The sequence below is a fragment of the Vollenhovia emeryi genome, unplaced genomic scaffold (assembly GCF_000949405.1).
Source record: "Vollenhovia emeryi isolate VEMERY1.0 unplaced genomic scaffold, V.emery_V1.0 DF939148.1, whole genome shotgun sequence".
Classification (NCBI taxonomy): Eukaryota; Metazoa; Arthropoda; class Insecta; order Hymenoptera; family Formicidae; genus Vollenhovia; species Vollenhovia emeryi.
Window position 1 is genome coordinate 2,117,586 of NW_011967218.1, and position 27,102 is coordinate 2,144,687.

At 42.2% G+C, this 27,102-nt stretch overlaps 4 protein-coding genes across 10 annotated transcripts in view; 3 read left to right on the forward strand and 1 right to left on the reverse strand.

Annotated features, from left to right (window-relative positions):
* The first annotated feature begins 4,664 nt into the window (after positions 1-4,664).
* Positions 4,665-11,902, forward strand: LOC105565964 (uncharacterized F-box/LRR-repeat protein C02F5.7-like). Of its 4 annotated transcripts, XM_012019593.1 has the most exons (8): positions 4,665-4,731; positions 5,331-5,430; positions 9,323-9,522; positions 9,670-9,944; positions 10,151-10,417; positions 10,643-11,012; positions 11,325-11,528; positions 11,586-11,902. In XM_012019593.1, the coding sequence occupies exons 1-8, from the start codon at positions 4,724-4,726 to the stop codon at positions 11,719-11,721; spliced, it is 1,560 nt and encodes a 519-aa protein (XP_011874983.1). In that variant the 5' UTR covers positions 4,665-4,723; the 3' UTR covers positions 11,722-11,902. The 4 variants fall into 4 exon arrangements, with proteins under 4 accessions (XP_011874983.1, XP_011874982.1, XP_011874985.1 ...); XM_012019592.1 differs by lacking the exon at positions 4,665-4,731 and having other exon boundaries at positions 4,743-5,430; XM_012019595.1 differs by lacking the exons at positions 4,665-4,731; positions 5,331-5,430 and adding an exon at positions 5,784-6,126.
* Positions 11,903-11,992: 90 nt separating this feature from the next.
* Positions 11,993-16,214, forward strand: LOC105565966 (ras-related protein Rab-28-like). Its single transcript, XM_012019600.1, has 4 exons — positions 11,993-12,449; positions 14,401-14,586; positions 14,731-14,964; positions 15,086-16,214. The coding sequence occupies exons 1-4, from the start codon at positions 12,375-12,377 to the stop codon at positions 15,308-15,310; spliced, it is 720 nt and encodes a 239-aa protein (XP_011874990.1). The 5' UTR covers positions 11,993-12,374; the 3' UTR covers positions 15,311-16,214.
* Positions 15,681-19,441, reverse strand: LOC105565965 (hexosaminidase D-like). 3 transcript variants are annotated; one of them, XM_012019597.1, is made up of 2 exons: positions 18,792-19,441; positions 15,681-18,728 (listed from the first exon to the last, which is right to left on the reverse strand). In XM_012019597.1, exons 1-2 carry the CDS (start codon positions 18,991-18,993, stop codon positions 17,257-17,259), a joined length of 1,674 nt encoding a protein of 557 aa, XP_011874987.1. In that variant the 5' UTR covers positions 18,994-19,441; the 3' UTR covers positions 15,681-17,256. The 3 variants fall into 3 exon arrangements, with proteins under 3 accessions (XP_011874987.1, XP_011874989.1, XP_011874986.1); XM_012019599.1 differs by having other exon boundaries at positions 18,837-19,440; XM_012019596.1 differs by having other exon boundaries at positions 15,681-19,441.
* A 6,043-nt stretch (positions 19,442-25,484) lies between these two features.
* LOC105565967 (shootin-1-like) overlaps positions 25,485-27,102 on the forward strand; it is a 12,646-nt gene continuing 11,028 nt past the window's right edge. Inside the window, exon 1 of one of the 2 annotated variants that reach the window (XM_012019602.1) lies at positions 25,485-25,757. In XM_012019602.1, coding sequence (XP_011874992.1) covers positions 25,640-25,757 — 118 coding nt within the window. In that variant the 5' untranslated portion in view covers positions 25,485-25,639. The remainder of the gene's footprint in view (positions 25,758-27,102) is intronic. The other variant, XM_012019601.1, reaches the window with a different exon arrangement.

Sequence of the window (27,102 nt, forward strand, 5' to 3'; positions counted from 1 at the left end):
CCCGCGTGTGGCCCGGTTACCGGGCCATTGCATCGTTCAATTCACTACATTCCAAGCAATACCATTAAGTCTATTGGTTCGACGTGGCCGTGTCGGCTCAGTGTCTGTGAGCCGGGAGCCAATAACCAGAGAAGAAGGAGAAGTTTGGGCATTAGGCCTTGCTGGGACATTACAAAGATAAAATGCCCACTGGGCATTAGCGGGCATTGGTGTACAAGATTTTGATCAGCGGTTTCCCCCGCAGCTTCCTCCGATGTCAAACGAATGTAGATATGGACAAAACGGAGGAGAGGGCTGGCGAACCAGGCCGGATGTACAGCCTAAACATTGTGAATTAATTAAAGGCAAACCATGTATTTCTCTTAGGGCCAGTTTCACGAACATCGGTTAACTACTGACCGAAGGTTAATTGATTCTCTGTCTCTTCTCAAATAGTAGGATGGAAAAAGATAGGGAGTCGACTGAACACTGGTTCCCTAAGGTTTCACCAACGTCGTTTGACTTTAAGCTTAGCTTAATTCACGTTTGTCTCTTTCTAAAGTAACAGTTCGAAAGAGACAAAGAATGAATTAAGCTAAGCTCATAGTTAAGCGACGTTGCTGAAGCCAGGCCTTAGACATGATAAGTTAATTGAAAGTAAACCCTGGTATGACGAGCGTTTTGATCTGAAATCAGCTGATTCACTCGTGTAGTACAAAACCCCCGAGAGACGTCTTTGTGCTGCATGAGCACGGATTATAGATACAATTATATAAATAAATCGTTAAAGATCTGGTCGTGAAATATAAAAGGGAAGGATTTGATACGCCCGCAATTCTTTGGCACTGAAAGAAACGAGACGATGCGATGAAACCTTCTTCAGAGTCTCTTGATGTGAGGATCAGAAGTGGCGCCTCTCATGGTTCCGCGTTAAATTTAAATGCTCCTTCGTGTCTGCAAATGGACGAGGAGACGATCGAGTTAACGACACGTTCGGCTTTTTCTTCGCGCAACGATCGCGCGTGTGTCTCTCAGACTGGATCGTTGCTCCCCGGGAGCATCTCTTCCCTACACAGACTTGAATAACTTTTCATCGCTCCGCCGCAGTCGTCGCTGTTACTTGTAGGCTCATTTGATAGCGACTGGTCGTTGATAAGCTATCGTCGGTGACTGGTAATAAGTTCCGCCCGGCAGTGACTGGTCGACGTCTTCCTCCCGTTCGTGGACGACAATTCTCCCCGTTTCCCGAAAGAAACGAAGGTCGAATCAGGCGGGCGGGGGCGGGCGCTTTGTGACGCCGGATCGATCTTGCGTCGTGCGCGAGTCAAAGAAGGCAGAATCGCGACGTGAACGATTTCGACAATAATTCCACTCGAAACCGCGAGGTTTAATTTATGAGAGTAAAGGTTGGTTTACGCAAGGCCGTAACTGTTAAATTATACCGGAATCGGTAAAAATTGCCCGGTCACCGGCTAAAAGTGAAAACAACAGTTGACTGTAATTGGTTAATTCTTACCGATTCCGGTATAAGTTCACGGTCACGGTCTTGCATAAACCAGCCTTTACTGATAATAATCCCAGTGAGAAATGACTCGCCGATCAATATCGAAACGATGTCGAGTTGATACCGTCAAATTGACGTTGATCGACGAGCCATTTCTCTCGCTGGGATTATTTAAAAATTGCAAAATTTCGAATTGAATGCTGCGAAAACATTTATATCTTAATGTCACTCATTAGCAAGAAAAAAAAATTAATATCGACGTTCTGTTCGGAAAAATATTATACTTGAAAGCCGCCGGAAACAGGGGATTAAAAATTGTCGCCTTATCAGCGACTTGTATGACGGAGCGCGGCTCGTTTTTATTAATGTAATGGAATTTTCCTAAATTCCTAAAAATTACAGAAGTAACGAATGCCGCGTTCGTAACGACATAAAATGCGCAGTACAGTTTCAAATTTTCAAATCTATTTATAAATCTATTTACAAGTCTAGTTCGCGAGTTATCTAAAATTCTACTCATCGGACCTCGACTCGCGATCAATGTGTGCTCGTCGCGAGACACAATTTTGTCATGCGATAAAATTAAATCTGGAGAAAACAAGCACGTGTTTATAATATTGTATAACACTTTTTCGCGTCGACACTTTCCGCTTTATCGTATTGATGTACGCGTTATCCAACTAATCTTCGATGAATTTCTTTGATCCGAGAGTTATGAAATTATTGCAGAGTTATCGCATAATTACTTTCTCCTCGCGCGATAGTAGATGGTACGTGGCTCGTTGCAATTTGCTAATCTTAATTCTTATCTATCGCCGACCGTCCGTTAGCCGCAAATAGCGAAGGAAGAGACGCGTAGTTTGCTGCGAATTATGAATGCTAAATTCGCAATTAAACGTGAGTCGATAATTAGATATAGATTCCTTGGATGATGACCAAGTCGTCGGACGCCGCGTCTATAAGCAGTGAATACATATAAGTCGCGCGTCCGGTCTAATGTTTATCGACTTTCGCAGTCGATTCAAAAACACTGAGATTTACGTAACACCCTATTGTTTAAAGCGCGCGACGTTAAAACTTCCTTGGAGTATTTCACAACGAAGAGATAACGAGATATCAAGTGCAGTCGGTAATATATTGTACAACTCGTATACAACAATCGCGTATCCCGAATAAATTATTTTCGATACGATTTTTCTCGCGATATAAAAATTTCCTGTATTTATATAACACGTTTATATAAATAACTTAACGCGAAGACAAAGATCCAGTGCAGAGGTTTTACACAGATTGTTTAAGGATGTTTTGTACAATCGTAGCAAAAAGTAGCTGAAATTCAATTTTGACGAATATATGCTTAGTCAATAAACATCGCTTAGAATCTTATTATTTCTTCGTAGCTCGAGTTCAGAAATGTATTTTTGACTTTTCCATCAGTTTTAGCGATTTGATTCAACGCGGTTAGTTTTCCATAACCTCGTAGATAAATCCGTTGCAAATTAAAAATTTTATAACTTGTGATTGCTTCGGTGAAACGACTTCAAATTTTTTTTTTACAAGTCTTCGGACAATCTGTGAAATTTTTGTTGAATTTCCAGTATTTCAAAAATAGGTACGAAACATCCTTAAATGCGCGATGAAACTCGGTGAGATTCTGATTCTAGAGCTGCTGAATGCGATGGATTTCATTTCGTCAAGATTAATTAGGCACTTTTATTGCTTTGACTTTGATCATGAGCCTCGATCTCGTACATTACGAGATCAGGGAAACGTTTTCCTGACGGAGAACGAAATCAAGTGCGCGATAACGAAAGTGCTTACTGAAATGTAATAAAGCTACATACGACACTTGTATTCGTGGAGAACGAAAGTATTTACTGAAATGTAATGAAAATATTTACGAAACTTGTACTCGTGGTTGACTTGTGGGTTGACTGTCTCGTAAGACGAAAGCTGGAGAAATCCTTTACTTATTGGTACGCGAAACACCGATCTATATAATTGTCTGTTTTCCTCGGACAAATATTTCTTACATTGTGCGCTGAACGCTATGTAGACGCAGCAATTACATTTGTATAAAAATTACGTGTCTCGATCACATACTCGTACTTGTGTTACCTACTGCATTAAGTGCGGTCTTAATTAATCAAGTTGGCGGCAGGATGCCAAGGGTTTCCGTTTGAATTTCGGTCAACGAGAAATTCGCTCGCTTGACCCTCATCTCCTACATTTCCCACGATCTCGAGGTAGGGATGCGTTCGTTAAAATAATTTTACGGGACTTGCGCGAATCAAGAAATTAATTGCTTAAATGCGAGACGCACAATTCTTCCAACTTGAGAATAGGTCGAACAGAAAATGCGAAAGCAGGAATCGGAAGATGCCAGAAAATTTGCGCGGGCGTATGTAATCTCGAAAAGTACAGACGCGAAAAAATAGAATACTTTTGTCGATTATGTATGCCACGTGCGTGGCTGCGTAAGAGAGAAAAAAAAATACCGCGTCTCCTTTATCCCAGAGTGGAATAGCAATGCACATTGTGAATCATGACGTTATGAGTCACACAGTTGTACTTCTTGACAGTTTAAATTCTACAAGAGGGGATAAAACATTTATTGGAAACAAAATAATTAAATTATTCAGACACTAACATTCTGTCACGGCTCTTAGTCCCTTCAAATTTGCATTTCCTGAAATATATTCAATATGGTCGTCATAAATTTTCAAATACTGGGCATAATTTAATATTTTATGTTCGCCTGTTAATATGATAAATATTAACAGATTTATCGCGAACAACTTTTTTCCCTTCAGTGACAACAATTTTGTCCTATTCCTATTTAATATTTCGAAAAAATTTGGAAAATTGGAAGAATAATATGAATTCGTATTTGAAGATATCTCGTAACGCATTGTGACGGTATGTGAAGAAGCTAATTAGTTCTTGGTGAAAATTACGAGTAATGTTTTGTACGGAGACATAAAGGAAGCGGATATGAGTGGTGCATTGTCGCATTTTCACAATGTAACAGGTCTTTTTTTCCTGGCAGACTGCGCATAAAAAATGTACGCCAGCTCTTCTCGCTCGAATGATTCGCCTGCACGAGGTACTTGTGCTCGCGGAGCACTCCAGTGGGTCTATTTTGAGAAAGCGGCGAGAAACACGCGATTATTTTAGTTACAATTTTTCTCCTCCGACTCGCAGAACGCAGACGGACGTCTACACGCACATCACGACGAGATGACTGAGTACGCTACTTTTCGTCTATCGCACAACGTCCGTTCTCGATTAGCGGCCGCCTAGATGCGTGAAAAAGTCAGAGAATCGCCTGAAAGCTCGGGGATTACTCGAATTTATCGAAACTTCGTGACGGTGGCGGACGGCTGTGACACAATGGCTCTGCGACTGTGAAAACGTGGCGGCTAAGTTACCGTGTGTCTCGCGAAAGTGGAAAAAATCGTACAAAATCGAGAACACGCGTTCTTCCGATCGTAATACAACTCGTAAATAATATTCAATGAAATTTTTGCGAAAGGCTGCGACTTAGTTCATGGGCTTACGTTCCGGTCTCACGGGTGTCGCCAGGGAGTTTTGTGAGCAAATGCGAAAGACTGTGATATCGTTTCCCGATACGTCCTTAAATTGATTTCCTCGTTTGCATAATTAATAAAGCACCGACGAACTTCTCCCATGATATACGTTCGTCATTGCTAGATGACTTACAAAATAACAGCGTGAAAACTGCTCGTTGCTTCTCTGTTTTTCATTCCTTGTTACTCGCACCACGCGGATTCTGTTCTAATCAATTGTCTCGTCTCCATAATCTCGCCGTCATGGATATGCGAAGAATGTCGAATTGGAATGTCCTGAGCGTGGAGGCTGCGATGCAACAACTCAACGCCTTTGAGGGAGACGATTCCGAGAAGATAATAAGGCGCCCCAATACGGTGAGCGAATCTGTTTTTGCAGTTTCAACAATCTGTCTCGGCGTTCGCATGGAAAGAGAGAACAAAAAGATAAAATTACACCTGCAACCCCGTGAAATCTTTTAGGGAACAATTTGAACGATTATGATTTTTTATTCCACAAATATTCGAGACTGCAGTTTGCAGATACGCGCAATGTGTGGATTTCTTTCTTCTCATATCTCGGGTGGATCATCCACAAGTATTCTCGAATCCGGCAAAATGATTCAACCGACCGACAGATGTTCGCGACGTCCGTGTCGTCGGCGTTTACTCGCGTTTCTTTTTCCACGTAACAAGTGTCACATCAATGCCGTCGGGGAATGTCAATAGGTCTTCCCATTCTGGCCTGATGCCTGATGCCTGCCTGCCTGTTTGCCTGCCTTTATTTATAACTAATTAAAGTAGACTCAGTCGCGGCTGCTGACTGCCCTAGGACGGTCAAACGTCGATCCGTTCGACCAGTCGGGGCCGATCCTCGATTCTCCCGCACGTATCATCGGTGCGTTTCGACGAGGAATGCAAACGTGGATGCAATTTATTTTCAATATCCGTGCAGTTTCCGCTAACAAAGTTAGCTGAGTTTTAACAATGACTACCTGGACGCAATTAGCCGTGGAGCACGTCAGCGCGATATCGAAGGAAGGATTTAGCACGAAGCATCGGGGGAAGGCAACGGTAATCCTGACCGTTCGATCAAGTCATGCGATAAAGAAACAATATATTAAATGCTTCGTCAAATATTTTGTAATACTTAAAAGACAGCTGTACATTTCCTTCTTTGTTTTCATAGCAAAAATGTTGTCGCGTGCGTGACTTTTTATACAAAATGCTGCACAATGGCTTCTAGACAATCACTTTAAAACACTAGAAACATTTTCATTGTATAGTTTTATACCTTTGATAACAAGAATTGTTAAGATTACTTTTCAAAATAAAAGATCGTGAAATAATCGCTTGTACTTTTATATTATTTCGCGATCTTTTCTTTTGAAAAATAATCTTAACAATTCTTTTTATCAAAGGTATAAAACTATATATAAAAAAAGTTTCTAGTGTTTTGAAGTGATTGTCTAGAAGCTATTGTGCAGCATTTTATATAAAAGATCACGCACGTGACACGTGATTATTTCAAGATCATTTCATGCATTTTTTACTTTAATAATAGATGCTGACGTTATTAAATCGTTGATTACGATGCTTTAAAATCTTTATTCCATTCGTTATTACTTTCGCTGTTCACTTTTTCGCTCGACTTGTTTGAGAGTCTATTATGTGTTTATTTCGCGGGGACATGCAAGTCGGTCTTTATCTCATAAAATGATCATTAATCGGTTTAGACTGACAGATAATTATGTACACGATCTCTTGCAATTATGTGTGTGAAAAATAAGATATGTTCTATACACGTTTCAAGAGAATCTAATCTGTTATTAAGATAATACGGCACAGAAAGGGCAATCAGACTTTTCTCTTTTGACTTTCACTGTCACCATTCTTTCGTGTCATTTCTATTTCACAACTAGATAATTAGATACTCGAGGACGGTTATCTGTATGCGCAATAGTAAGTTGATAATAAACTTGCCCATTACCGAGAAATCGATATGAATCCTATTATTATAGTTCGATGACCCAGTTAGAGATAGCTTAACTCTAGTAGTAGTTTCTTAATTGTCACTAACTCCGCTAGCCAATACGAGATTCGTGCACCTTAATTACGCGATAGATGCGTAACCTGTTGCTGGCGATTCATTAAATGTATCAAATTGAAATCGTGCCAATCATTATGCCAAAAGCACACGAAAGACATTAAGAAAGTTGTTTTATGAGCAGTCCAGCGCTGAATTTATACAACATCATCTGTGCACCCGCACAATATTTATTGAAGTAACAGGAAATGTGTTCCTGAAAAAGTATGAGATATATCTTTACTTGGCTCCTTCGCAAAAATTAATAGCAATAAATGAAATTGTTGGCACTGAATTCTGTATTATCATATATATATATATGTACATACATTTCTGCTGTGTGAATATTAAATAATAATACAGATTTCTGTGCCAATTAGTTTCTCTTCTGAATGCTATTAATTTTTGTAGGCAAGTCAGGACTACAAATTATCTAATTATAAAATTTTAAAAAATAAGTCGAATATTACAGGAAGGAATTTTACTGTTGCCAGTAGTTGATTAACGAAAGAAAGAATTGTTGCACGACTTAAACTGGCACGGTGGGACGACGTGTAGCTTTGTGCTAACACGAGTGACTAGTAGTGAAAGGGTTCGATCCCTCGTCCCGCATATTTTTCCTTAAGTTGAGGGAAACTTCAAAAATTGACGAGATCACACCTGCGATTTATACTGTCATGTGAATAAACTGTAAACTATTTCAAAAAGGGGTTAACTATAAATTGTGTTTATGTAAACAAGTTTACATATAAATCCTTTTTTGGAACAATTTAAATAAACCATCTCGCTAGTTGTGTAATAATTTTCTTCTTCGTAAGACGAATATGCTTATGCATACGTATCAAAAGAATAATAATATATTCTAAAAATGATTATGCAAATTGCGAATCATTCGTATGCATGAAACTGAATGTATCGATAAATCAGCGTGCGATATTATGTAAGTACAGTACAGATACCACTCGAACAAAAATGCATCAAGATAATTGAAAATGCGTTTTCCATTTCGACAATGAAAATATGTTTTTGTATTTAACATGTGTGGTGGTCGCGAATAAAATTTCGAGTTTGGTTCTTTATCAAGAAGTAAATTGCATAAAAAATGTAAAACTTGCACCCCAGCCGTTGCCGTAGACACGGTGGTGTTTAAAATAAAATACGGGCAAGCCTTCCAAGTCGTATATTTAGGGCGACGCGCAAGCGCGATCCGATTAAAACTCGGCTGAAGACTTGTAGTTTAAGCTTCCCCGAATTGTGCCTCGTGTGTCGCGATTCCCATCAAGTCGCGTGTATAACTGCGAACAGTAATATCACCCTCTCATTAAATAGTTGTTCACGCGTTTACAAATACCGAAGTGCACAAATTAAAAACTGCATCGTCCGTAAAATCGCGACAAGCATGCCGAGATAAACCGTGATCGTATGGTGACGTTTAAGAGCAAAAATTAAGGCGACCTCTCGAAATAAAATAGCAGTAAAGACCAAAAAATTTGGACTTTTAAACGTCTAATTTATTGGAGAGAGACACTGGACTGTATACGTGAAGAAAATTACATAAAGCCGAACGTCCTCATTTTGATCTAACGTCAAAAGAGGCAGCACCATGGATCTCGGTGGTGTGGACGTTTGGGGCCAGATTGCCCTAGAAACGTCTCAGATGTACGTTTCTGAGGGTGGTGCCGCTAAAAGTCGCACTGTAAGTTGATTTATTTAACACCGATGTAATACGATCGTTTGTTCGATCGTCTATTTTCCGCGCGACTACCTGATTCCATGGCACCACGTTAGATTCAGAACCGAAGGAGTGAAGTTCGCACACTGTGCTAGACATTAAACTTTACTCGATCTACGAAAATTCTGCCGAAAGAAAAATCGGCATCCAAAACTGATAAACGCAGCCCGATTTAACGGGTAGGACGAGCTCGGCGAATAGTGTATTTACGTCACAAGTTTAATCCGTCTCGTAATCGCGCCAAAACGTATAAATATAATATATTACATATTAATAATGCACGAGGGAAACACACGTACGAAATTGCACAAGTTCGATTTAATTCGTAGAGCTATTCGATCGGTTCGTCACCTCCTAATTCATTTCCCCAATTTCCTGAAATAATACCGAACGACTCGACTAACGGCGCGTCATTGGTTTCAGTATTAATAAAATGCCTTTTCCCCGCACAGACGATAGAGAAGCTGCCGGACAAAGTTCTTCTGAATGTATTTTGCTACCTCTCGCATCGCGAGATATGCAGGGTCGCTCGCGTTTGCAAACGCTGGCGACAAATTGCGTACGACACGCGCCTATGGAAGCACGTGTCTCTAAGACCAGAAGTAAGCGGACTCCACGTGAGCTCTCTGGAAAATTTGTTACATCTAATTAGGTAACGTAAAACATAAATAACAATGCGGGGCAACGCAGCGCTAATCGTTTTTTTTTTTTCGAGTGGCTGTTTGGTGTACGAACCCTATTATACGCGGAGAGCATTTTCCCTTAAAATTGTAGCACTGCAAAATAATGTGAATTTCAGCGTACGCTTTGGACCTTCGTTGAGGTACATCGAATTGCCGATCGAACTGATCACTCATACGGTTCTTCATGAATTAGCCAACAAGTGTCCGAATTTAACGCACATGCTATTGGACTTTTCGACCGCGATGCAACTGCACGACTTCTCGGAAATGCAAGCGTTCCCTACGAAATTGAAATACATGTGCATCTGCTTGTCGGAGGTGATCTTCATGGAAGGATTCATGCGTAAGATCTACAACTTCATCAATGGACTGGAAATACTTCATTTAATCGGTAATCGATTAAATCTACATTTCTGCATTATCTTGTACGATATCATTCGCGTATCGTGTAGGCTATAAATATCAATACCGACTGTCAAATTTTTGAAAAAGAAAGAAAACGGATGCATCATTATTTATGTATAAAAACATTATTGTAGTGAGACGTTTACTATAATATTATTTCTATAATTAATTACTTTGTCTATCATTCTCTAGGAACATACGAAAAGATCGAAGAGGAAGAAGAGGAAATTTACGAAGTGATCAACGTGCACAAGCTGAAGTCGGCGACCCCGAATTTGAGGGTGATCAATTTGTACGGAATAAATTTCGTGGATGATTCGCATATCGACGCTTTCTCCTCTAATTGTATCCAATTAGAATGCCTAGCCGTAAATTACTGTGCCAAAGTCACTGGTTCGACCATGAAGACCCTCTTCCAAAGGAGCAGGAGACTGACGTGCCTTCTCATGCAAGGAACAAGTGAGATATGACTACATCTATGACCGTCTTGATTTATCTTGGTACTTTAAAAAGTGCCAACTTAAATTTTCGCAATCTCACTTCGCGAACCTTTGTTTAAACCGAACTGCATTGTCCAATCTACGTCGGAGACGGTTAATGCAAAACATGTTCCACGCAGCTCGAATAGATATGTATCCGTTTTCGTCAAGATATAAAAAAAATGTGTTGCACGCAATATTTTAGATCTGCTTAGCGAGTACGTAATGCAAGTTGAATGGGAGAAGTCGAGCGTACTGGAGCTCGACATTACTGCTACCGATCTGTCGACGGAATGCCTGATAGACATGCTGACCAGAATCCCCGGGCTGCGCTTCCTGAGCGCCGGTCAACTGAACAGTTTCAACGACAACGTGCTGAAGGCCTGGACCGAGCTAGGGAACACGCGGAACTTGATAGCCCTGGACCTTGATCGCTCCGATAATCTGAGCGATGACGCCCTGCACAAGTTTCTGTCGAGGCACGGCCATCAGCTGTATGGTCTCGCGTTGTCAGGCATGACGCACATTACCGATCAGCTTTGGCAAAGCGTGCTACCAATTCTCACTAATGCAAGGTAAATATTCGTGACGTGACTGTATCTGCATAAGTACCGTATGTGTTAGTAGCTCTATTTAGCGTGATTGAAATTCCTTATCTTTAAACTGTATACTAAATAAAAATAGTTATCATTATTGTGTACATCTTCCACTTGACAGAATTTTAAGTGTTTGTCTTTCTGTACTTGAACTGCGTATTACAACATTTTTAGGAAAGTTTTCTCCTTCTCTCTTTCTCTCTCTCTCTCTCTCTCTCTCTACTATTACAATTTAAATTTTGATAGTTAAAACATTCTTTCTTGGAATGTAAAATTCCAATACTATTTCAGAATCCTCGTGATGGGCACTCAAGAGAGGCTAGGCGTCAATATTCACGTGGATCAATTGATGGATGGAATCGCGAACAACTGTCCCAACCTGGAGAGACTGGAGTTGCGGTGGGACCCGGAAAACTTGCGATTTTCGGACAAGAGTCAGAAAGCCATCGATATTCTACGTGTCAAGTGCATCAAGTTGAAATGTTTAAGTCTAAGGTAAGAAAATAAATATAAAACGAGCGACAGCTCCTAAAACGTTCTATTTGTTTTTAGTGACGGAAGATACTATGAAATTGTCACAGCGAATTTCGAGCGAGCCGACAGACTCACAGTTGTAAGAACGATCACTTGTTGCAGAGTGTCGAATTACTACCTTTTGCAAAATTATAAGGATCTAATTTTCAATTGAGACACGTTGACGGTAGGTTTTCAGATTAATTTACGTCATCGCGTTGACACGAAAGAGTGCCTTAAAAATAAAGCGACAAAGATAATATATATTTATATATAAAATACGACAGTATTATATGTAAACTAGCGTAACAAGAAGCCAAGATTGTACCGGAAAATAAATTGCATAATTTAATATCGCAAACGTGAACATTTTCGGCACTGCATTCGTTTCCGGACTTCCCAAAACTGTCCGAGACCACCGCAATTCGTCACCCATCAAACACAGGCGCATTGTCATTGTCCTGAAACGTAACGCCATAACGTTGCGTCAACATCATCGTCGTCGTCGTCAAGGTACTCCTTTTACGCGCCCAGAACCGCTGCTAAGCCGCGAGGTACGCACGTTGGCGGTGGCGCGCTTCTGTTATCGATTATTCGCTAATTTATTCATGCCCGCGAGTAGATGACGACGACGACGACGCCGTGCTGGCCACCACTGCCGGTCGATTCGGACCTCGGCGCGTTCGCCACAACACGCGAGCTACCACATTCCATGCCGCGGCATCATAGTCGGCCGAGGACCGTCCCGACGGTCGAGTCATGCCGCTCGCATGATCGCCACCGAGGACCGCCGTCGATTCGTCCCGCGCCTTCGCCGCGTCCTCCCCGATGTCGAACGTCGACGAGGAGTCGGCCGAGAAGCGGCTGAAAATCGTGCTCGTCGGTGACTCCGGCGCCGGGAAAGTGAGTTTTCGCCCCGTCGCGCCTTCCTCGCTCGCGCTAAAGTTCCCTCTGATCAGAGTCTGGCCGACAGGCTAGTTTCGGCGAAATGACGCGAGAGAGAAAGAAATATATTCCCTCTCATTCTACATACAGCATATGCGTCATGATATATTTCTTTATCTCTCGCGTCATTTGCCGAAGCTGGCCCGTTGGCCAGACTCTGATCAGAGGGAGTCTAGCTCGCGCGGAGGACGCGGCGACGCGACGGCCGAGTCAGAGGTGGTTGATCCCTAAGTTTCGGCCGCTCGCGACGGATACTTATTAGCGTGCAGCTGTCTGTTCAAATTTGTTTGCCGATCACCATGGTGAAAAAACGGTATATGTAGCAAGAGCCTTTCAACAGGTGACAGGGAGGGCTTCGTTATCGAAGAGCATTTGCTAAATGTGCCCTTTTCGTAACGACCGTGCGGGCAGTGAAGTTGACGAGTGTTTTTTCCTTTTTTTTTGTGGATGTTCATATAATTTTTCAAGTAATTTTTTAGTTGCGAGTTATTGCTGTCGATATCGTTAATAATGTGATTTTATCGTTACATTGGCAACTACGTTTCTGTACTAAAGCCAACGGCACGCGATACTATTTTTCCTACCGGATTGCCTACGAGAGCCAATCAGGATTTAGCCTTAAGTAATCTGATCTAAAACCTCTGCATTCTTATTGGCTCTCGCAAGCAATCGAATAAGACAAATAGTATCGTGTGCCGTTGGCTTAAGTGTATGGCTACAATGTAACGATGAATGTGATACGCGAGCTTGGATCGATGGAACCCCTGGCCGCGACTTCGTGCCCTCGTGGACCTAATGCGGACACTTTCGCGACATGCAACGCTCGTATATTCCTCGAACTTGTCAATAATAGAACAATAAAGCAAATCGGTAGAATTTTCTAATCGATGCATTTTTGCATTAACGTGCCTCATCACGGAGGTCAAACGTGAATTTATTAACCTCTGGAAGTCATTCTTTCTCTTTCTCATTATTTTGACAAACGTTACGAGGAAGAAAGGTCGGGCACAACTTTTACTTATTCAGCATAAAACTTATTCTTGCAATTTATCAAGTTTATAAACCGGAAAAAAATTTTTTTCATACGTAAAATATACGTCCATTTATGTTTTCTTTCTCTTGTATCTCTGTCTGTATGTAATTACATAACAAAGGTAACTGGAAGAATAACTTTCGCACAGTTTCTTCTACTAAAAGTAAAATTGCGATTAGAGATTATACATACGCGGAGAGAATTTTCTCTTAAAAATTTAGCCTGAAAATCATGTCGTCGTGGGACGATTTGGCATTTTGGAGAATTTTATAAAATTTTACCATACATTTTACCGGTAAAATAAAGTTCGTCAAAATGCCACGCTGTCCCACAATTATTATACATGATTTTCAGGGTAAATTTTAAGAGAAAATTCTCTCCGTGCAATATTCTGTACAATATTTTGTTCATGTATGATTGTACATGGGCAGAGTTTTTGCTTTCCTAAAGCTTAATTTTTTTGTAGAAAAACAATGTCAGTATCCGTTTAATTATTTTGTAATTCTTATCTTTCTTGTGTGTGCAAGCAGAGATTACACAAGAACAAAAAAACATACACGGACTTTATGGATTTTGGATGCAATTATATGTGAACAATGTTTGCCCGGAAGGTTACGTAACGAATGCGTGTATGTATATTTTTAGTCGTTATAAATTCACTGAAGATCCGTTAAATATAAACTGTGATTAACAAGCGATACTTGTTTGTGACACGCGATAACCAAACAATGTTGCTTTAGTCGCAACTTTTAATTCGTTCGGCAGCTACCGCACGTTGGCTGTCATTACCATGTTTTATTGATCGCCAGTAATGCCTGTTATTTCCCTGCGACGCCTGTCATTCTTGATAATTGAAATTCAAGGATTCTTCCTTAGACCAGCATCGTCCAGAAGTTTTGCAACAACGATTTCACCAGGCAGTACGTGCCTACCGCGGGCATCGACTTCTTCCTCAAGAACATCAGCGTCGGCTGCTACAAAAATGTCAATTTGCATCTGTGGGACGTCGGCGGGCTTGCCCTGCACGGCAACATGTTGGACAAGTACATTTTCGGAGCGCACGTAAGCCCCGATTCGACGCTCTTTGCTACCTTCTCAGGATGCAAATTTTATCTCGTCAAATTCAATTCATTTTATTTGATTAGTATCGATACGCTTCTTGCTAATTGTACGTTGTTGCAAGCCGGTTGTATATTTATGAATCAGATCATCCTTCTGGTGTACGACGTAACGAACAGCTCGAGTTTCGACATTTTGGAGGAGTGGCTCAGTAAAATCAAGAGTTTCATCGACGCTTACGACGAAATGCCTCTAATAGCGGTAGTAGGTAATAAATGTGACATGGAACACCAAAGGACAGTCAAGAGAGACAGGTCGCATCGATTCGCCGCGGAAAACGGACTTGCTTATCACGACATGTCCGCGAGAACTGGAGAATCGGTAATTTTTCTTTCGAAAACGTTCTTCAAAAAAATATATAATTCATTTATGTACTGTTAATCATATATTATTTTAATATATGAGGACGAGCGAGCTGTAAGGACGATCACTGTACTTTCAGGTATCTTTATGCGTAGCGGGCTTGGCGGCGCAAATCTTGGGTGTCCGATTAACAAGAACGGATCAAGACTTTCACAAGCCCATCATTATCGCTGAAATTGGGGACTCGGTGGACGTGAATTCGATACAAAAAGTCGTAAAAAGGTTTCCCAATAAGAAGCAGCATCCGATTGCATTTCATCCCCGCTTCCCCGCCTCGAAATCCGCAGTATGCGTACTGCAATAGTGATCATCGGACACTTCTGTTGTTAGAAAGAAAACTTTTCTACGTAAATTGAACGAAATATACACATTAATTCTGTCAGATTCATCAAAAATTATGAAATTACAGCCGTGATAAATAATAAATACCGCGTTTCATACATGACGTTAGACAATATCTCTGCACATTTGTATGTTACATAAGTTTCATTCATTTGAGTGCGCACGTATCCATCACGGCGAACACGCAAGGTTGAGAATGTATTTTTTACGACTGGGTCTTGCGCGTGAATGTACCGAGTCGCATCACATAAAAAAATTACATGTGTAGACGAAAATAAAACATTTACGTAGCGCGGGGCCAATGGATAGACACGTGACCACAGAATCTACCGTAGATTGAAAAACAGATTTATTAATCTCATTAGTTGTGATAATAGTTACACGCGCAATATATTATTTATATAACAACATTAAAAATACTTTTATAATAGTATGAACTATGAAATAATAACAAAGCGCATGATACAATGCAAAGACGTATATGTATATTAGTAGCTCACAGAAGAAGTCGAAATTACTAGGAAGATTTGTTAAATATTGCATTACAAGCCGTTTCGCCCATCGAAAAATTGCAGCATGATTGAAGACCCAACATAAAAAAAAGATTGTAACAATAATAAAAATTTTTTATGAAGAAGCTCCGTGTTCTCAATTTTCAAAACTATCGAAAGGTCTCTAAGATACTTCGTACCGTCTTTCTAGGCGGTATTCATGGTCAGATCTTACAAGATCGTCTTAACATTATCTCCAGATATTCCGTAACCAATAAAATGTTACATACAACATAAGATCTGACTATGAATACCGACCTATGTCGTGCATAGTAGCAGTTTTCGTTACAGTACCGTAAGAAAAAAGCAACAGACTTATATAAAGACGTAAAGATACTTTTTTAAATTAAAGAACACTCTTCTCATTTTCCGTCTCTCACATAAAAAGTCTTCAATTCAAGCACGGATACAAATAATCTTTTCAGCCTTCAAAATTTTATCTAATTGGAGCATAATGTCGCAATTATCTGCTTATGGCACGATTCCCCGCTTAAGCTAAAGCTGCAGATGGTTAACACGCGTGAATTAATATTAAATTGCCAATGTTTTTTCAATAAACATTCCAGTAAAATATAACTCTGCGTACACAAGTCTTTATAATTAGAAGACGTAACACGAAAAAAGAGCGTTGTGTGCGTATACGATTGGAAAGATTAACTTTATATAATCCACGTTATATTATAAAGATGTGTCCGTTACGTATATATAATATATATTATATATGATTTTCCAAATCTAAAAAAACAATTTGAGATCTAGCATTCTTAACAAACCGACAATAAATTATTTATTTCAACGCCGCAAAATCATATTTGTTCGTTTAATATATATATTTATCAATATATTACTAACTATCTTTACACCGTCTATCTCTGCAAATCACCCAGAACATTAATAGTGTATTTAAGATTTCCTTTTCGTTGGAAGGAGATGAATAATTATTTATAATGATTTTTCAAAAAAACTTGTGGGTGATCTACGTAAGAAAAAAGTCTATTGGTAATTCTACCATAAATAAGTCAATTAAATTTCGTCGAGACAAACGAGATTGACTAATTTACACGGACGGTGCAATTACCATTTGATTACTCTCTTATCAAATTACATATTATCACATATTCTGTACAAGGATTGCTCAAGATGTAAAATTGCGAGTCCAAAATTTTTACATTTCACTGATTATCCACGCCGTTTGTTTTTATAAAATAATTACTAAAAGATTTTTCCGCAATTATCCGCGAAAAAAACACGCGTACTTTTTTTTTCTCGCGTTCTTTTAATAAAATTTTCAGTCTCTTATTATGTACCATAAAGAACATTAATCTTCGCCTGCTCATTCGAAAGCCGCCGATTTATACTATAAATCGGATTTCGTGAGAGGTCTCTTTGGCCACGTGTTTCTGTCTAAAAGTTTCGCCTTGACTTCCACCAACTGATTGAGCTTTTCGTTTAGAGGCGCGACATACGTGTCAAGCCACTCTTGTATCGTGTAATCGTCGTAAATATCTTCCATGGCTGTACGCATCTCTTTCTCGATGTACATAATTTCGACTTTGTGCCTGTCCAAGTCGGTAAACGCGCGCTCGACGTAATTGGGGCTCGCGAAAGAGTATTTGATATTGTACGGTTTCAGCCATCCCTTGTAGGTATTGTCCTGCTCCATTTTCGTGATTTCCTGCGTGAGAGAGTAAAGGCGTAAAATCACCGCGTACACCGACACCCCGTGGAAGCTGCATTTGGTCCAGCCGTACTGCGGCTCCGGTATGCTCAACGAGATGATACCCTCGCATTGCAAAGCCTCGGCTATGCGATCGGGCAGTTCTATGGGGAAGCCGTTTACATCGGAGGCTTGCAATATCGCCAAGTCAATCGCGAGAGACGGCAGTCCTACCGGCAGCAATTCGCAAAGGACACTGAAGTGATCGTATCTCTGCCATCCGGTCAACATGACACCCTTGAACGTGAGCTGGCTCGAGTACTTCTGAATCATCTCCAGCCAGCGCTGGTGGTTCTCCATGTGGTACGAGATGTCCGTGTAATATCTGTCCGGCGAGGTGGCGCCTTTGAACGCCGTCGCGACCCAGACCTCCTTCCACACCGCGGCGTAACTCTCCCACAGCTGATCCCACAGCGTCGTGCTGGGATCGGTGGTGTACTTCCAAATGACCGGCTCCACCATCTCGTGGAGGCCCCTGTCGATGATCTCCTGCGGCGATATGTCGCGGAACTCGTCGTCCCACATAAGTACAGTTAGCTCCGGGTATCTCTCCTTAATGTACTTGACCACCGTGGAGACGTGGTCCAGGAAGAGCTGTCGCTTGCTCCACTGCCTCTTGGCCATGACGTCTAAGCACCTCGAGCACTCTCCTATCTGATAAACCTCGTCCGCGCCTATGTGCAAGTATTTCGACGTCGGATGCGCCGACACGACTTGGTTTATCATCTCGTAGATGAGCGGCAGCGTCTTGTTGTACGTGGGGCACACGACCTGCGGGTAATGCGGGACCTCCCTCAGGTCCTTGTACTTGTCCAGCTTGAGAACGAACTCCATGTGGCCGAAGGTCTGTATCAACGGTATAACGATCAGCTGATTGTTCCTGGCTAAACTCTGTATCTGCGCGACGTCCTTCCTGGTGTAAGAGTTGCCGGCGTGTATGTCCTCGATATCGTCGGCGTAGGGGAACATGTCCTCGTACTCGACGAGCACGCCGGTGGCGCCCAGCTTTCGCAGCAGGGGGAACAGATAGCTGTAATAGCTGATCCTCGGCGGGGCGCCTTTCAGATCTAGATGGACGATCTTATGGCCCTTGAACAGCGGCGCAGTGACTTCTGCAAACGATTTATCGTGAGTTAACTCGTTAACCAGTCTGTTCCTACCGTTCTTCAGATCACCCGTCATCCGCTCGTCTACTCGCTGCCCTCCGTCCGTGAGTTCACCTGGTGGGTACACATCCTCGGCTCGTAGACGCGCGCCGATCTTGCCCGATGACATCTCGTCGATCTCGTTACTCAGTATGTGGTATATGACGACCAGCAGGACGAAGCTGATGGTCGCGACGACCATCAGCGACGCACGGCCCCGTAGACGCGTCATGACGTCGCGCGGTCGGCCGAGATTCCACGCGCTTGCTCCACGGGGATTCGAGTCGCCGTCGAACCTATCGCACTATCACGTCCATCGTTCCCCGCGACAGGGAGAGAAAGAGAGAGGGAAGAGGGAGAAGGAGAGGGCGAGAGAAAGAGAGAGACGGCGTTTACAGCCGTGGAGCAACGCGGGAGACACGCTCGGCGTCGCTCGGCGAGCCGCGAGCCGCACGCATTCCCGCCTCTCGGCCTCACACGGACGTTCCACGAGCGCGAGGGAAATCGTGACGAATCGCGCGGGACAGAGAGAAGTCACCCACGCGGATGCGCGTCCTCGGTTCTTTCGGCGGACGAGAGAGAAAGAGAGAGAAAGAGAGAGAGAGAGAGAGAAAGAGAGAACGTGAGAACGTGGCGTTGGACTCGTGCCTCCAACGACTCCGACTTTGGCCGGACGCAAAACACAGGCGCGGTCTGTCGGCGTCACCGAGAGTCAGCCCGAGAGGACCAGAGAGGAGACGGAGTCGCCACTATTCCCGCGCTACGCGGGCCGCCGCGCGCCCGCTGATCCGTGCACGGGGAGATGCGTGGCGTGGCGGCCTACGATAATTATTGATTCCTGCATCTCACGCTACGCCGAGCGACGACGAAGCAGCCAGCCCGTTTTGAATTTTCCGCGGCGAGCGGAGCGAAGAAAATCGCGTTGGACATAGTCCACGTGGGACTCTCGGCGAGTCCGGAAACGAAATTTTCAACACGAATTGAACAAGCGAAAAGTTCGGCGAACCTTACGGTTGCGATTGTGAAGCAGTAGCTCGTTACGACACTTACGAAGATACTAAATGATCCGCGTCACGGATATCGCCTTTTTCGTTTCACTGCCCGGCTCTTTGCCGTTTTTACACTCTTTATACACGCCGTACCTCACTTTAATGGAGTGATAAGTTTTTATTGGCCGCTAGCACAACCGATAAGTTATCCCCGAACCATTCGGAGTAACTAATACTGCCCTATTTAGATAAAGTATAGAAATGCAACATGTGTTTGGTTGCATGTTCCGTCGCCTATAAATATACAGAATTAGATAAAAATACCCATCAAATATGTCCATACATATTTTTACATTGTATACTTGTTTTTTCATACAATTCCACGGAGTTCCGTATACTTTTATAGATTTGTACATGTTTTTGTCGCGCGTTTAATAATTCCAGGACAGTTTACTTACTCGATCGAACTATCTGCGATCGGTTCAATCGGCAACGGAGTGCCGGAAGCTATATCGGCCTCGCGAGCGAATGTCGTCACGCTCGTACGTTATTGCATTTCCGTCGCGCGTATATCAATTAAATATTAATTTGCCGGATGCGCGCAAGCATGCCCGGCGTGGCTCCAGTTTTTTTCAATTGGAGAAAAATAAGAATATACGTACAGAACTCCATCTTAGTTAAATACACTTAAGTAAATGGCCCTTCTACATTTTTGTTCTTACTGTGACGCAATATAAAGGGTAATTTAAAGGGTAAGAAAAGATAATTTAAATAACAGAAACTAACGTGCAGAAATATTGCAGTAGCGCGATTGCTTGGTACACACACCAAAGTGCACCAGAGCGTACACTCGGCGTCATGAATGCTTTTACACCTGAAAATAGCCGCTAGGTTCAATATGTTCCGACAGAAAAATTCATTTTATTAAGGTGGCCCCTGCACGAAGGAGCGGTTAGTACGGGTGCTTTGTAATCTTAGACCGGTATTCATAGTCAGATCTTATATTCACGACCGTCTTGAATTTATCTAAAGATGCTGTATGGAACATTTCATTGGCTACGGAGTATCTAAAGATGATCTTAAGACAGTCTTGAATATAAGCTCCGACTGAATACCGGCCTTAAATGTTTTTCGTATCGAGCTCGCTTGAATCGGCTCGCAATTCGTGCCGGGATGCAGACAATTCTATTTCTAAGACAAAAGCGATTAATGGCTGAACGATCACTGCAAATTGCGAGTGTTCGTGTTTCCTCGCGTTCACGCTCTCGTGCTCAACCGGCATGAAACGGGCTGCATTATCCGGCGTTAAAATATGCTCAGGAAGTGCGTCGCATCGCGGTCGAGGCATTGTTTCGCAAAAATCAGATCGGTTGAGCGCGTAGCGTTATAGCAGCGCCAAAACGTCCGTGTATGAACAATGGCGAAACCAAACCGTACTAAAGTATATAAAAGGCGTATTGTAGTAAAAATGATTAGAATTTTTGGTAATTAATTATTGTCCAATGCCCGATAAAGAATTAACTTATAAATTCTATGGATTTATATATGGAAAAAAGAATGGTGTTGTGTCAACAAGATCAGTGCAATTGAAATAAAATCGTTGAAACAACATCAGATTGTTGTCTTAATAATCTGAATATTTAGTTCAATGTTTAAAATTAAAATCCACAGCAAATACAATTGAGTGAATTATTTATGTTTGTGGCAGCCCGTGACGTTAACGTTCAATTCACGCAACTTCATTTTGTTTAATTCAACAGCTTTTTTTTGCCGTGTAAAATTTATAAAATAATCTCTGCCTCTTCCTCCCTCGATCAATCGCGACTTCAAAGCGTCATCATAAATCTACTCTCGAATCCTCTTCTCGCGAGAGATTAAAGCGATTTCTCGGAAGGGGACGAGAGAGTCTAGTTTGGGTCGAGAGAAGAGCTAGGAGTCCCGATCTAGAATCGTCCATTAGGAAAGGATCGTGGCGAAGGATTTTTGCTGTCTGAGTCACGCGGCTCGAAACACTCGATCCCTCTGTATCTTCTTCGACATAATCTCGAGCGCGGATAACTCAGCGCGCGACCGCCGGTTTCCGGAATGCCGGGACACCCGTTACCCGAGTGACGAGCGAGTGAGTCACATCTCTGCACCGCGAAGGGAAGCAGGGGCCATGATTCCAGACAATAAAGCCGTTTAACGATGGCACCGTCGCGTCCGCGCGATTCGGCGGCAGACGGAGGTCGAAAGAGCGGTCCCGAGGTCGCAAGAGAGGCGCGCCCGATCACTTTACGCATACGATTATCGGCCGCGACTTTCCCCGCGAGCTCTTCGTCGAGAGATCCTGCGTAAAATTGTCTGTCCGTGGACCCCAGCGCGAGCGAGCGCGTTTCACGCTTCGCCCTTGATCTTTTGCGTTTGCCAGCGAGCGCCACGTTGTAATTTGTGCCACAAACATAAATAATTCACCCAATTGTATTTGCCATGGACCGCACTTTTAAGCATTGAATTAAATATCCATTGTTCAGACAAGACGTTGTTAAGATTGTTAAGATTGTTAAGACAACTCTCTCGTGGTTCTAATTCGTTAATATTGATGTTGTTTCAACGATTTTATTTTATTACACTGAACTTGTTGATACGTCATTTTTTCCGTGTACGAACGGATTGATAAATGGAATCTCGAATTGTATCTTGAGATACGCGAGAACTGGCAACTAATCTTCTTAAGAAATGGCCAAAGTTCACTCGCCAATTAACACGTCCGACATAAATACGTCGTATTATTGTCAATTAACACGTAACTAATACATGTTATAAATAATCGAGGCTCGAAAGGAGGGACGTGGTGTATGTGAAGCTAGCGTCTCATTACGTGGAAACTCATTAACTATTGAGAGTTCTGGCTTCTTTTATAATAGTTCTAGAATTCCTGATACATTAAACACATAGTTCTGGCCTTTAAAGACAAAAAATCGATTAGTGCAAAGTGAGACGCCAACTTCACCCAGGGACGTGTGCTTGTATGTCTTTCGACATCGGGTTTTATAACGAAAGTGTCGGCTTTATCTTAGGATTCTAAGTACGTTTCCTAACGCAAGAACCGCGTGAAAGTTTGCTCGCCCGTTTTTTCCTATAGGCTCCATATACAATTGCGGTAAATCGCTTCTGCGTAGTTACTCGGTATTCCGTGATGTAGATGGGCTCCTCTCTCTTTACACTTATCCCCTTCCTCGAAGCACGAAGATTCATCGCTTCGTAACGGAACATCGATCATCATCGACGCCCACAATCGCAATTCTATTAATTGTTTTGTAACATTTGACAGACAATACGAATAGTTGGGTCATTTTCAATCGTTTCTGAACATTTTCCCGGGCCTGCTTTTTTATCATTTCCAACATCTTTGGCCGATTTCTTCAAGAGTTCGTATAAAATGTAAATATTGTAACAATACTAGACCAATATTGCTATTACATTGTTAAATATTGGCCAATGCATTTCCAATATAAATCTAATAACATATAATTATTATCGTGCAATATTTACATTTATTTCACGGCCAATATTGGCTTTACTCGTTTTTTAACAGTTCCAGCAGTTTTGTTGAGAGTTCTGGGTAGCCCCTCAAGAGTTCTAAAGGAAATCCTAATGGCAAAATTAAATATTTCCAATACTTTTAGTGTTATCGCTGATTTCGAGTTTTTATTTTGTGAAGTTAGCATCCCCAAGTTTCAAATTTAACTTTTTCAGGTTAATTCGCCAGAACTATTTTTAAAATTGATAAGGAACTCTAGAACTCTTCGGGGTGCATTCAGAACTGAAAAAAACAACGATTTTTTGAGACATGAGGTGCCAACTTCACAGAGGTAAATATGTGTATATAAGAATGACCTTCCAAATATTCTTGAAGAATATTCTTAAAACGTTCACAGAGGTGTCTTGTGCTATCTGGGTGCGTGTGTGTAAAGCAGAAATAATATACGTAATAATTAAACAGCATCTTCTTTGTGATATATTCCTGCTACAACAATGCGCTTCCGCCGCGACTTATGCAGCATGGGGAAAATTGTCGCGTGATTATTCAGAAGTGACTCAAGTGTGCACTTACGCGAAGTATACTATTAGGTATATAAAGTTTCACGTGCGCTTCTATGTATATGCAGCTGCATATGCGAGAGGGACGAGACTGCTATCCGCGTAGTCGCTAGCACAGTTGGCTGTGGCTTCGCCGTTATCTCGTTTAGAATTCTTCAGGCATATCTGCAGTATATGTTGTGATACGCACCTGTATTTTTATCGCGATTAAGTCATTCGCCGAGATAAAAGAATCTTGCGGAGTTCAAGAACTTTTTGCGAGAGAAGCGAATCATACCTGGAGAACGTTTCCAGGATACACCCAGAAAAGGGATTTAGTTAGGTCAAACAAATGAAATACGTTGGTATCGCGTTTCTTTGAATCTACTGAATTTTTATTTACTTCTACTAAAACGTTTGCTATAGATGTGACGAAATAGGTATGAATTCTCTTAGAAATCCCAGTCTCGATAAAATTTTAGGGGAAGGTATAAAGAAATAATTTCTTGTCGAAATTCAAACAATCTCTTTTTCTGGGTGTAGAACCACGGTAATTGTTCACGGTCTGTCTTCATCTAACAAATATTATAGCGTGCAATTTATTCGACTTATAAATTGCATTTGTCATCTTGAATTTCGAGTAATTAAAATTCGAGTCAATAATTTACAGGGGAGAAGTAATTGTGATTCTCAGCTAAATGGAATGGCAACGATTTGCTCCGATAAAATTAACGAGACTCTGTTATTTTTTACTTGATATATAAAATTACTGTTTAAACATCAATAGATTAATTTAAAGTTTTATAAGAATTTGTTATATCGTGTTACGATTCCAATTCTGTCACTCTTCGATCAATTCGTAAATTCTTCCTTGCATACGAGTATCTCATTAATTTTTTAAATTAACAGAATTCTATATCTGGTTCCCGCACAAACGCTCGGATACGTTGCGCCTCGATTTACCAATCGATAAACTTCTGCGATCTGATGACAAACGCGTGAGTTTTCACTCATTATTCGTAACTCTATACAGATCGCCTTTTGTGTACTCAGCTGCTGACTAACTGCGTCAATTCCTCCCAGACGCAGCATCAAACATCGAGAGCGGCTTGACATAATTCAATTTTTCGAATTCTCGCTCGCGTTAAAATAAGAAGAAACGAATTAAAATTTTACAAAATGCAATTGACGTCGGGCCACGAAGTCGTCATGAAAATTTATATTATCAAAGAATATCGTTGCTCAACTCGGGCGCGTTTAAAAAAAAACACATCCTGCGTTCCATTCATTTTTTCTCCTGGGCAGGTACATAAGGAAAGTCTACAGATTTAAAATGATCCTAGTGGCACATTGACCAAACATTGGTGAACCATCGGCCCAATATTTGGTTGTATTTAGCCAATGCACCGTGCTGCTAGGGTATCGACCGGAACACTAGGTATACTCGTATAACATTGCGCTTCGCACGTTTTACAAGTACAAGCCTCTTGCGATATTTCACCGTCGACGTTTATCGTCCCCTCCTCCCCCTGCGTCAAGGCGACGTAACTTCTTTCAACGAGGTTCGACATCCTTACCGCTGATCGCGCTAATCCGAATCGCGATGGACACGCACCTCGCGCGGCGTGACGCGGCGCGTCGAAGGCTACCGCGTGGCACGCTCCGCGCGGAAGGTGTGCGTGAGTGCGTGTGCGCGCACTCGGTTTTCCTCCGAGAAACGACGCGCTCTCCCGCATTCTCCTTCGCGTGCAGGCCCCGCGCGCGGGTGCCGGGAGAGATAATGTAACGTTACGCAGCGAGAGGCACGCGCGGACTCGGGCCCTCAGTATGCTCGTGGACGCGCGCCGGGAAGGTGAACGCCGCGCACGAGCGGAGTCCGAGGAAAGGGAGAGAAGGAAAAAGAATCCTGACACTTTCTCGGCTTTACGTGCTTGGTGCAGCGAACGTGAGTGCAGCCGTCTGTCTCGTACGCGCGGGAGAGCAATTTATCTCGTTCGCAACGGGGGCCTCTGCGCCGCGGTTTTTGCGGGCCGACTCGCGGGGGATCCGCGCGATTTCCCCGCGACTATTCGTCCGCGACGAGTCGCGATCGAACGCGGCGGTTCCTCGGGCGAGACCTAAGCGACCTGAGCGTGGCGCGTATAACGAAGCGGGCCGTCGTCCTTTGATGCAAAAGGGGGCGAAGTGAAAGGACCTCGGTGCTTTACCGATACACGCGACCTGTCGTGCGACTCCAAAGTCCGTTTGCGCGACGTCGACAATTAGAGGAAAGTCTCTATTACGGGACGGGCTCCTAATATGAGATAGCGTGGGTTTCTGCTTGAATTAACAGGCTGTTAAATTAATAACCGATCGTCCGTTGGTTCCACCATGAATTTATATTGCCCTTGGAGTGAAATCTGTGTGTTAGTGGAAAATTCATTGTTAGATTGCGTTGCGAAAAAAGATTTGTGATTGAATTTGGGCGTTGAAAAACCTGCTATCCCACAATTTAGAAACCTATTTCATAATAGAAGATTTTTCTCCAAACGTCACCGCGGTGGCTCTGTCTCAAATTGCTCCACGAACGTGCTGACGGGCCCGCGATCGGAAAGAAAAACGCACACTCCGCGTTTAATCGGATTTAGAACGTAAGTCGCGTCGCGTGTTTGCGAAATCTTGCCGCGCTGCAAGTACGCCTCTCCGCCCGTTTTATTACAACGAAGAAATATACGTTTTTAACGTCACGGAGAAACAAATTCGGCGGCTTTCTTAAGTAAAGAGAAAAGGAACTGGCGTGACTGAGTTGACGGAAGAGATTAGAAACGAGTGCACTGTGTTGCAAGATAAAAATGTGTACTACAAAATTTGATTTCGCGGAGAGACAAACCGATATCTTTTTTTTTCAAACGAGGAACTGGCGTGATTTATGCCCGTTTTCTACCAATGCAGATTAACACTTTAATCTCGGTTTAAATTACTTCGTATCTTTGTCCAATTCGTAAAACTAGAAGAAGATATAAAGGAAGTTGAACCGAGATTAAAGTTAAACTGCACTGGTGGAAACGTGGGCATTGGTTGACGCAGGAGATTATACGAAACGTTTAATTCAAGTTTATCTCTTTCTAAAGTAATAGTTAAGCAGAGACAAAGAATGATTTAAGCTAAGCTTAAAGTTAAACAACGCCGGTGAAACCGAGCCTTAGACCCGGTTGCACCAAACGTCGCTTAACTTTAATCTTGGTTTAATTCAAGTTTGTACCTCTGTGAAGTTGGCACCTCATGTCTCAAAAAATAATTTTTTTTTTACA